This window comes from Gambusia affinis, linkage group LG09 (genome assembly GCF_019740435.1).
Source record: "Gambusia affinis linkage group LG09, SWU_Gaff_1.0, whole genome shotgun sequence".
Taxonomy (NCBI): Eukaryota; Metazoa; Chordata; class Actinopteri; order Cyprinodontiformes; family Poeciliidae; genus Gambusia; species Gambusia affinis.
In genome coordinates, this window is record NC_057876.1 from 8067700 (window position 1) to 8079524 (window position 11825).

The following is an 11825-nucleotide window of genomic DNA, read 5'->3' on the forward strand; positions in this document are numbered from 1 at the left end:
CAACTTTCCATTAATATGCTTGGATTCAGCTCTGTGTACATCTTCTAAAGGAACAACCTTCTTCTTACCTTTCCTGCTTGAAAATGATCAAGGCCATGACATTACATTTGGGCATGAAATAAAAAAGGAGTCATATGTTCTTTTTTCAGAAGCTGGATTTTGAGTTTTCCTTATTTGTAAGGCATAACAATCAACATTCACAAAGCAAGCCCTTGAAATACCTTTGTATATTGCGTGATGTTCACGTTCTGAATGAAGTTATTTAAATAAATTAGCTTTTTTATGGCATATCTACTTACCAAAGTGCATTTGTACTCCAGGTCATTTCTATTCTAATGGTAAATGAATCACAAACAACCATCACAAGATCTGAGCGCTGCAGATCACGTAAACAGTGAATAGCACTCTGCCCAGTCATTTCTAAATAATTTGTAAAGCATATTTTATTGAGCAAAAAAATAAAAATAAAAATGAAGCATTCAGAAAATACAGGCTGACTTTAAATTACAGAAAATAATGCAGTATTCATTCACTTAAATAAGATGGTCATGGTTTTGCTGAGTATTTATTCCTGGTAAATGAAACATGAAATAAAACTTTGTGGTGGATAGTCAGGTGAAGCTCTCCAGACTGAGTAAAACTGTGAGATCCAATCATAGCACCATCTATGAAATACAGTCTTAAACATAAAAATTGCATAAGATATTACTGCTGGTGAGCTGGATTTGTGTTTTGTTATTGCCATCCTACATGTTCTGTTGTGTTCTGGAATGTTCACAAACAGGAAATATGGATAACTGAAAGCTAGATGTTGGGACCATTGAGACGCAATGAGGGGTTGCCACATTGATCTTGAATAAAATAGCAAAACAATAACAAACAAACAAAACCAACTCGAATTTTACTCACACAAGAGTTGTATGACATTATCACAAAATCAGTTCACAACTAAAATGCAGTTTACAACTAATCCACAAGGCATTTGAGTCAACTGCTGCCCATAGCCTGCAACTAAATGTTCATCTTGAAAAGATGAACTGAAAGGTGAGTGAAAGAAGATTGAGCATAGAGCAGGGCAGCGGGGACACGTCTCTGTTCTCAGGCAAAATGACAGCCACGACGTTAGAAACTAGTTTTGTGGTTCATTCTCTCCCTGTCGGCCAAATTTCACAAAGGAGAACAAGAATTGGCGTCATCTGCATCCACTAGATGGCAGACTTTCACCTGCCAACTGCATTTTTTTTAAAGCTGCATTTTTAGCTTCATATAACAAAATACATAGATATATTTTTAGGTGAATATTTTTTCCTCAAATCATATAAAATAGAATTATGCAAAAACACTTTGTAAGCATATATGTATATATATTTTTTATAAAACAACAACAAAACTGTATCTTGTAATCCAATGTATTCCTTAATTTCTCTTGTAAAAAGGCTATTTTAATTCAATTCTTAATTTGGTTTTGGAAGTCCTTATTTGATCCCAGTTAATGTAGTTATCCCCACAGTGTGGGCCTTATTAGATTGTTTATTTTTGACGCTGCTAGCCCAGACATCCTCAGAGACATAGCTCATGTTATACAAGCCTTGTTCTGCACTAACCAGGTTGTTGTACATTGTGTTTTACAGGCTCCGTCTCCTTGCTTTCCTCCTTTCCACCTCACGCAGGCCTACACTCAACAATGCACTACACTGTACAGATATTAAAAAGTTAAAACAGATTCCCCTCCATCTTTGTGCAACTGTTTGCTCCCAGATTTGCACCCACATCGCACCCTGGCTCATAATGCAGCACTTAACCTGCTTTAGATCCAATTTGTTCCTCCAAATCTATCCGAATGTGACGCCAGCTGCTGTTTGTAAATGCATCTTTGAGTAGAGTGTGACTTCCCTCTGAGAGTCAGGTATTAAAACAGCACACCTGGTGGGGAGCTGGGCGCAGTACGGTGAGTTTTCTGCCTTTTGGGTGCGATCCAACCGTGCAGGTAAGAACCGGCGTTATCAGGTAACAACTGCAAGGTGGAGACTTGAGATGTTTGTGTGCCTCTTCACTCCTGGAGCTAGTCAAGGGTTACTCCTTTATACACTTTCATCACTTCACCTCTAAAGGAACATAAAAACCCTTCTGCGGCTTCTAAAGTGTCTAAATACTTTAGAATCCCATCACTCAAAGTCAGGAAGCTGAGATAAACTCAAGCAGCTTGTTGCACAAGCACCTTAGTTTTTATGATTTCTTGGGAAACATTTGACTAATCTACATTATATCTCACTGGCTGTGATACGTCTTATCACCGGGTGGCTTTGCCTGGTACATCGTCCATGACTAGTGTTGTCTGTAATGTTAAGAGTTTCCTAGGAAAAATGCTCCTCTTATCAGTTCTTTCTCTGGTCACTGTGTGCTGAGTCTTTATCAGAAACTTGCTGGAGTATTCTTCTACTTCTGAAAATAGAGTAATCGCAGAAGCATGTAGGGATTTTTTTTTTTAAATTGCATAAAGCCCAAGACAAATGCTCTCAAAATGTTTAATTTTCTGGCTGTTTTCATCCTTGAAACTGTGAGTGAGATTACTCGCTGCTTGCTTCGAGCTGCTATTCATCAGAATAATATTTGTCTTTGACTCTGAGTGGAATCTCATTCTCTTCTGTATGTCCCATCTTTTTCTTTGGTGGATATTTTCTGTGTTTCAGATACAAAAAAACTGTTGTAAAAAACAAAACCATGATTACTACCGCCATGCAGAGCACAAGATAAAAGTATATCTCTTGAACTGATCTGGCAGTCTCCACCTCACAGACTGGAGACATAGAAGCACTTTCAACCCAATCTGATCTTCCAGTCCATGTAGGTGCCGTATCTAGATGGCACTGATCTATGCTCTTATTAACCAACAGGTTAATCCAGACAGTGGTATAAAGTGGAATTGGTTTCCCATTGTCTCTTACCACAATGAACAGATTATGCATTCCCATATCTTCCTGCAAAAGCTCTTGTTTTAAGGTAATGTTCCCTGATTTTGAGTCTACCTGGAAGGGGGTGTTTTGCCAAACTGACTTTGGTGCAACAACAGAATATGTGATTTCTGAGTTTACACCAGAGTCTTCATCGACGGCGTAGACCTTTGTTACATTTGTACCCACTGGAGTACCTGGAGAGACTACCAAACATGAATAATTGCTGCTGGGAAGGATCACTTTTGGGTTGTTGTCATTAATGTCCTCTATAAAGATAGTCACCCTGGCACCGGAGGTTAATGCCACTGGATGGCCATTGTCGCTGACCGCCAGGTAAAGTTCATGATGATCTGTCGTCTCCCGGTCCAAGTTGGTGGTGGTGTGCAGCATCCTTTGTATGCTATCCACAACAAAAGATGTGTTACCCTGTACGATTTGAAATTCTATTTTCCCATTCTCTCCTTCATCTGGATCTTCCACTTCTATCATCCCCACCTGAGCAAACGGTGGTGCATTCTCAGGGATGAAGAAGATGAAGTGAGGAGTAGAGAAAATAGGTGCATTGTCATTCCGGTCCAGAACACGAATAATTACAGAGGCCTGGGACTCCAGGGGAGGAACCCCACTATCTTGAGCAAACACAGTGAATTTGTGCACACTTTTCAGTTCTCTATCCAAAGGAACCAATGCAGATAGTTGACCTGTCACTGAGTCAACTTTAAAGATGGCAGATGTGCGTTTATCTAACCTGTATGTCACCCTGCCGTTGAGTCCACTGTCTGCATCAGTAGCTGATACCTGCAGCAGTATTAATGCAGGCTTGTTGTTTTCCTCCACTTCCAGCTGGTAGTCAGTCTGGGAGAAATGTGGGGCATTATCATTGACATCCTCCACCATCACCCTGATTTCTCGCTGAGGCGGAGGGATCACAGACTTTTCAGATAAACTCCCTTGCACTACCACAGAAATGTGATATTCACTTTTCATCTCATAGTCTAGGGGCTTTGATGTGGAAAGCAGATATTTGCCACTCTGTGGGCTCAAAAAGAAAGGCACGTCACCCTCAATGGCAAGAGATGAGTCTTTAAAGCCGCTGTCACCCTCAAGCTCTAAAACAGCTAAGGGAGTGGGGGGTTGGCTCTCTGGTATCACAACAGTCTGGTTGTGATGCTTAGCTATGAACCCGATCTTGATTGTTAGACCTTGGGTAGCCTTGGGGAGGAGCGATACTGTTACCTGAGTCTCTGCTGGTGGGCAGTGAAGGCTGCTGGCTAACACTTTTAACACCAGCTCCTCAGCGCTGTCTATTTCAAGGTCTTGTGTTAGCCTGATGTGACCACTGTGACCGCTGAGGATTAAGAGTTTCTTAGCCCTTTCAGAGACCTTAGGACTGAGGGAATAAACAATGGCAGCATTTAGGCCTAAATCTGGGTCTGTAGCAACTACCTGAGTAACAACTGTGTCCTTCTTGGAGTCTCCTGAGATTGTGGCACTGAGTGGGCTGTTAGGACTAAAGCTTGGACAGTTGTCATTAACATCTGTCACTGTGACAAATATAGGTACCGATACACTCATAGGCTGTTCTCCACAGTCAGTAGCCACCAGCTGCATTTGATACAGGTCCAGAGTCTCTCTGTCCAGAGCCTTTTGTACGATCAGCTTGATTAGTGGTCCTTCTTCTTCAACCTTTAAAGAAAAAACTCCTCCGGAACCTTTGAGTTCGTATTTCAGCTGTCCGTTTGGTCCACTGTCTCTGTCCCGAGCCTGGTCATCCAGCATGAGACTGGTCCCTTCAGGTACATCCTCAGAAATATCCAGGCATATTTTGCTATTTTCAAAATACGGTGCATTGTCATTGATGTCCTCTATGATCACAGAAAACTGCTCCAGCTCCCTAGAGGGCCCAACAATTACAGATTGCAAAATTATGCATTCATCATCTTTTGTCTCCTCAGAGCAGAGGTGCTCACGATCCATCTTTTTCTCAGTAATGTAGAAATTCCCAGTGCTTTCGTTCATCCACAGGTACTCCTCGGTCAGGAGCTGGTAAGGAGGTGCAAAGTGTTTATTTAGTGATCCAACCAGAGTATGAGGCTCCAGTTCCTCCTTAATAGAGAAATGGATGGAGCCGCAAATGATCTGCTTGGCATGAAGCATGATCAGCAGCGTCTGAGTGAAAGAAAAAGAAAACAAGTGTCATTTCTTTTTATACTTCTCACCTTAATTTCCTTTTTTTGAACCTGGAAACATTCCAAGATATATTTACTCAGGTGGTAACGTGAGCTTTACAACTTCATGGGCGAATAAGCTCTTGAACAACACACTGAAAAGCACAATAATGTCATTGTTTAGTTTACTCTAATCAATTATCCTCACAAACGAAAGGCACAAAAGCAGAGAGCAAATGCCAAAGTTGGATTTGATATAAAGTAATTGGAGTAATTACATAACTACTCAAAAAAAAAAAAATCCAAATTCTGAAGACTTTCCTGATATGCTTAATCCACACAAAATCAGGAGACTCTAGCATGTTTCCTTTTTAAGAATAAGGTTCAATCTGCCTGCCACACAGAAACACTGAGGCAGTAATAAGAATCCAGCAGAACTGATAATCTTTGATTCACTGACCTGCAGAAGTCCAGCCCAGTTCATATTATCAGGAGTCCCATGGCCCATTGCCCTCGCACATGCTGCCTAAGTCACCCAGCAAGTGATCACCGAGCACAGTAGCAGCAATCTAAACCTGCACAGCTGAAGGCATAACTTGTTGATGCTCCTCCTACAACACACTCCCTGTCTGTCCAGCTAACTGACAGATCAAACGCAGAGACGTAACAGGTTTACCTGCATGAGCTGGAATAGTTTTTTTTTCACTGCACGGCGGTGACTAATGATGGTTCTGTACAAACACTGTGCTTAACTACACTGAAATGATTAACTTTTGAATAATAAATGTACTAGTTTCTGTCCCCCACTTGCCTTTGTGCTTCACAGTAAACACTTAATAAAGTTTAAACAGCCTTTCAATGATTTTTTTCTCCACTTTTTCTGTCTGAGTCTGCTTCTGGCTGAGACTAATTTCTTTAAACTCTTTATACATCTGGAAATGACTGGTAATGTTTAATACTGCAACATGTATTGATAAGCAATTGTGGAAAAAGTATAATTTTAATATAAATGTGGCAATAATGTTGTTCTTTCTCTCTCTCTCTCTCTAAATATATATATATATTTCACAGTTTTGTACATCTAGATTGACTTAATACTCTTAATACTATATATCAGGATGTTGGTTTGGAAAAACTAAGAGGTAAACAACTGAGGACTAATTACGCTCTGGTCTAATGTGGGCTTAAATGATTTAATATTTTCCACAACTGGAAAATATGAGGGGTATTGAAATTGCATTACGTTGCCCTCAGACTTACTTTGCAAGGCTAGGGGGGCCTCTGTTGACAGAGCAGGGTACTACAGCAGACTGAGATAACTTCAGATATTTGTTAAAATTCACAGTAGTAAGTTTTTTTTTCCCCTCACAGAAAGTACAATCTATATCTTAAAATTGATGCGGCCGATACTCATAGATCACTCTGCGTTAAGTTTGTCTCGTAACTAACAGACGAACTCATTAAGTTTTCAGTGCGCGTACAGCTATAATTTTTCTCTTCCACAATGAAAGCATGTCCGGTATGTCTGTTACGTAACGGATTCTTACTGTCATTGTCATTCAACTTTCCGCCCACTTTTCCACTTACAGTAAAGTTTGACTCCCCCCCCCTGCTACTTTATTGGTTCGTCACGTCCTCTAAATGCTGGGCGCCAGTAGAGGGCTGTGAAATAAAACTACATTTTCCTGACAGCTTCAGACTGAGCCGAGCAGAGAGACGCAGGAACTTGTGGCGAACTTTTTTATTTTATCATGTCCTCAGATATTACAGGCGGTGAGTCCAATGCTACTTTAAAACTAATAAGTTTAATTGGTAAAAAAAATAAAATAAAAAAGGAAAAAATGTTTTGTAATTTGTGTTTTAACGATCTCCAATTCTTTATTTATGAACTATGGACTAAAATCTTTATTGGAGACATGAAGAGTTCAAGTCCTTCAGTGTGAGTGTTAAGGCTTCATATATATGTATATGAAGCCTTAACCATATTAATTATATATATATAATTTTTAACACACTGTGAAGTCTTGTTTAGATCCTTCTTTTACTTTGATCTATTAGTCAAAAAATTATAATGCAGTTACTGTCACAGTCAATGAATTTAATATTAAATAAAAAAAAACGGGAATGGCAAAACATATTAACGCCATAAAAGTTAGAAGATATAGGGAACAGCTCTCTCAAATAGATATCCATGGTGTATTAATTGTTGATACTGTTTGTTCTCTCATTATACTTCTCTATAATTAACTTAGAAATAATGTTTGCATACTGCATGATAGTCAGGAATCTTTTTTTTATGTAATTTGAATCATTCGCAGAAAAGTTTGTTTTGGGAACTTATGTACTTATGTAAAGAAGAGATAAATATTTCAGTGTCCATCAGACAGCTGGGATCCTTTTTCCATTAATGTACAACCAGGCCAAAGACATTTTTGTTTAAGCTTAATTTTGTACGTGGAATATATTTGCACATTGTTCATTTTAAACTAATTTAAAGTTTTTAAAATCCAGCTCAGAATCTTATTTTTACTCCTTGTATCACTGTGTCAGCTTTGCTGCTCCCAGTCAGTCTTGGAGTCTCCTTTCTGCAGAGTCTGGGATTGCGCTCCAACTGCTGTCAAATTTTCCACAGACTTGGAGCTGGAGCTGGGCGACGTGCTGCAGGAGTTCCAGGATGTTGTGGAGGAGCTGAAGGCCCCCTCCGAAAGCAAACATCATTCTTACCAGCGCGTCCTGCATGAGGCCAAGAGCCGCATCGAAGACAATGGGGTGGAAGACTCTGATTATAGTAAGTTTAAAAAAATAAAATAAAATAATAATAATTAACTGACTCTAATTGTACTAACACAATTTCATTAAATTCAGAAAAAGCTATATGAGAGAATATGCAGAATGTGTGGAACACAAAAGATATTTCTGTACAACATTTGGTGTTATATAACAGTCTGTTGTCTCTGGGGGCATCACTTGGCGATCTTTAATAGCCCAAACAACTACGGCTTGACACATCTAATTTGCATGAAATTATTGGTACAAGAGGAGACAAACCCTGCACGCTTCTAGAAAAGTGGCTGTTTGCCTAATGACAAACTGGAATGAACTCCAATTATGGATCGCGCATCTTCTGTAATCGTTCTTTTTCCTTCCCATTGTTGCTCATTTGCTGGCGGTTACGAGATGAAAGAGGAGATGTTTTCCTCTGCTCCCATGCGTCGTCATTATTGAAAGTGTGCTGGCCCCGGTAACGTTTGAAAAGACGCGCTTGCTTTCAAGTGTTCCCGCTGACACATGGGAGTCACTGACAAACAGGCATTTACCTTCACTTTTGAACATGCTATTATCATTACGTGTAACTCCTGCATTGTCATAGCTACTGATCATTTGCGTGGAATGCCCTTAGAGCTTATTATCTCTTCTCTATTCTTCCATCCTCCTCTCTCCCTCCCAGGCAGTGGAGCATCTATGGGAAACAGTTTGAATACCAGCGAGGAGGAGCTCCACCATGCAGGCACGACGCTGGCGCTGAAAGGTACTGCAAGCCTCCTGTCGTCCCACCTCCGTTCCGATTCAGCCATTGTTCTCACGGTGATCACTATCACTTTTGCTTCTGATCACTGCAACGAGAACAACGCATGCTCCTCACATTAGGCTCCGAGCTGTTTTGTTTGGAAACAACAAAGCCCCCCCTGCTGTGACTGTGGCTCCTCAGCACCATACTTTGAAACTCTCCTGCAGGGAGTCTGTCTCAGGTGTTTGTGTGTGTGTAAATTAACTACTCCCTATGTCTTCAACTGCATTTACACTCACGTGGTGATGAATCTAAATTGATAAAACAAAACAAACAAAAAAAACCCCACTTACACACTTACACACACACACGCACACACACACACAGAGACATAAAGCTGATCAAGAGGATATAGTTGGCTCATCTTCATGGTTTTATGCACTCTACCTGAGTCCTGAGGGGATTTACCAAGCTGTTGAGGCTTTGAGACAGTGGGAAGTGGCAGTTCATGCATGAACAGGGACCTGTGCAAGCCCCTCCCTCTACTGGTCCTCACAGAACCGAACAATCACCTACTAGCACATCAAACCCTGTTTTACCTGAATTATGTTAGTTTTCAGGAAAAAAATAGATAGATAGATAGATAGATAGATAGATAGATAGATAGATAGATAGATAGATAGATAGATAGATAGATAGATAGATAGATAGATAGATAGATAGATAGATAGATAGATAGATAGATATGGTGGCAGCCTTATGCTTTGGGGATGTTTTGCAGCTAAATATGTTAAAAATAGTAAAGATAGTAAAATACAAGTCAAACAGTCTTACATTATCAAACTCCCCCTTTAATACCAGCTTCAGTGTCATCTGCCCCCTTGGTAATATTCACTTATAGTGCACACATGTGCACACTCCTGAAGATAAGTCTTGCTAATTTTGCTTCATAGCTTCACCCCCAGACCTTGCTGCCCTGGGCAAAAGGTCTTAATGTCCATAAAAAGTAGCATATGCACTTATGAGCACCTGAATTCGCACAAAATAAGAAGAGAATATTTTTGCTTAGATTCATATTTCACTTTGGGAGCGTTGGGCCAAAGGAAATACCATAAATCTGACACATATTTCCTGACAGAAATGTTCCACTGCTGCCTTTTTCCTCAGTAGTCCCCTGAATTTTCCCTTTTTCTGTCTTCAGCCAAGCTGGGAGACACAGACGAGCTTGAGAGTTTTATCAGCATGTTGGACCAGGAACTCGCGGGTATGTGTTTTACTCTATCTTGTCTCTTTGCTTTTTACGTTTAGGCTGACAAACCAGCAGGCTGCTGTGTGCTGTGAAGGTGAAGCCACTGACCGGGTTGCATGTTTTGTTACACATTGAAAGAAGGAGTGCTCAGCAGTAACCAGCTTGGTTCCCTTCATCTGTTATCCCCCCTGTCTCTTTATCTCTGAGCAGTTTTTATATTTAAATGCCATGTCTGGGGACTGAGGTAGACTATCTGCGTGTGCTTTTGTGTTAATGGCATACTTGACCACATAAGCATCATGATCCTCCTATCAGCTCTAAAGGAATAATGCATTAGGGGGCCATGAGTGTGTGTATTGCCCCTTGCAAGCACACGAGTAACAAAGGACAAAAACATACATCTGCTGCTGCCAATGATCCCGACACGGAGAAAATTAATGTCGCAAATTAATCACAACTCCTGCTGTATCTTCACAAGCCTTGCCTATTAGTCAGTGAATGTTTGTGGCTGTGCATTGATGGATGCCTGTATGCTACTCTTTTTAGAAACTGTGCGTTGTTGTCTCTCCCCCTCCCTCTCCCCACTCTACAGAGATGTGAACAGAGATACAGGAAGGGCGAGGCACCAAGAAGAAAGCCAGATCCAAGCCAGAGCAGATCCGATGGAGCGAACGCTTCTCTCTAGCCTCTTCAGGGACAGGGGAGGGGGAAAAAAAAGGTTGCCTTCAGAAATTAAAAGGGCACTCGCTTCAATTTTGAAATGCAAGAGCACCCTCAGACACCCCCCGGCAATCCAGCGTCCAGCCAGCACCGCCACATCCCTGCAGCATCAGGTCCAAGATGTGTGACATATTCCCCCAAAATAGACAAAGCTTCCATCTGTCTGACATGAAAAATGCTGCCCAGAGTATAGAGAGAATGCTAAAATTCTCATAAGTGCTATGCCAGTAAAAGGCCTTAAATCTTCATTTCCATTTATTTTTAAAAAGCCTGAGCTTTCTCTGGTTTAAAATTACAGATTGCACTTTAGCTTAAAAGCCTGTTTGAAATCCAGTGAGTTCAGATCTGCTGTGTGTCAGGCTATACTTGTGTGTCAACATTTAAAGTGTACAGTTTTTGTGAACATTATTGTAACATAAATGTGTTTATAAATAAAGCTACATTTTGATGGAACTTTTTCTTTTGTGACGTCTATTTTCTGATTTGAAGCTACGAGCTGAAAAAATAGCCAGTAAAGTTATCTGACATTAAGTTCTTGCCTTCCAGACAAGCGAAATGACGGTTGCTGGTGTCACTACGTTTCCTCCCCTCACCCCATACCTTCATGCTTGCTTTCCTGGTTTCCTGTGACCTTGTTCTGATTGTGCTGTGAGTTTCACTTCTGCTGTAACTCCGGAAAACCACAAGTGTAGCTCAGACAGGCTACATTTAACCCCATCTGAGGAGAGCGTTTTCAATAGCTTTCTGTAATTTGATGTGAGAACTTCTTCTTAAATGCCTTTGTGTTGGTGCACTTACTTGTTTCAAATCATTTGACAAATTATATCCTACGCAAATAGCGTGGATAAATACAAAGAGACATTTTCAGATAGTTTAACAAAGACAAAAAATTTTTTTGACACTGCCAAGGACTTTTTTGTTTATTAATTCTCAAGCCATCCTGTGTGGGTTTTCTTGTATTTTTGTTGTTGCTTTACAGATAATCTCAAGCACCCTCCATTAATTAATCTAATATATGGTGGATTATGTTATAGTGAGCATCCCGCCGTTGGTGTGATGTTGTCCCTGAATGTCATTTATGGCTTATTGATTAAATTTTAGTTTTAGACTCGGCTGTCCAATGAGAAGGAAGTATTTGTATTCTTTGTGGTAAACCTCAGTCTGACTTCCTACTTTTTCTTATAGAGCAATGGTTTTCTAGTTGCAAGTCCTCAATAAAAGGACTG

The 11825-nt window shown here is 40.4% G+C and overlaps 2 protein-coding genes across 2 annotated transcripts; one reads left to right on the plus strand and one right to left on the minus strand.

The window, feature by feature from the left end:
• Positions 1-425: 425 nt before the first annotated feature.
• On the minus strand, positions 426-5666 carry pcdh20 (protocadherin 20). Its single transcript, XM_044127105.1, has 2 exons — positions 5583-5666; positions 426-5123 (listed from the first exon to the last, which is right to left on the minus strand). Exons 1-2 carry the CDS (start codon positions 5628-5630, stop codon positions 2592-2594), a joined length of 2580 nt encoding a protein of 859 aa, XP_043983040.1. The 5' UTR covers positions 5631-5666; the 3' UTR covers positions 426-2591.
• A 1092-nt stretch (positions 5667-6758) lies between these two features.
• si:dkey-27i16.2 (regulator of cell cycle RGCC-like) lies at positions 6759-11052 on the plus strand. The gene is made up of 5 exons (XM_044127107.1): positions 6759-6895; positions 7755-7910; positions 8571-8651; positions 9832-9894; positions 10472-11052. Exons 1-5 carry the CDS (start codon positions 6874-6876, stop codon positions 10477-10479), a joined length of 330 nt encoding a protein of 109 aa, XP_043983042.1. The 5' UTR covers positions 6759-6873; the 3' UTR covers positions 10480-11052.
• Positions 11053-11825: the final 773 nt, after the last annotated feature.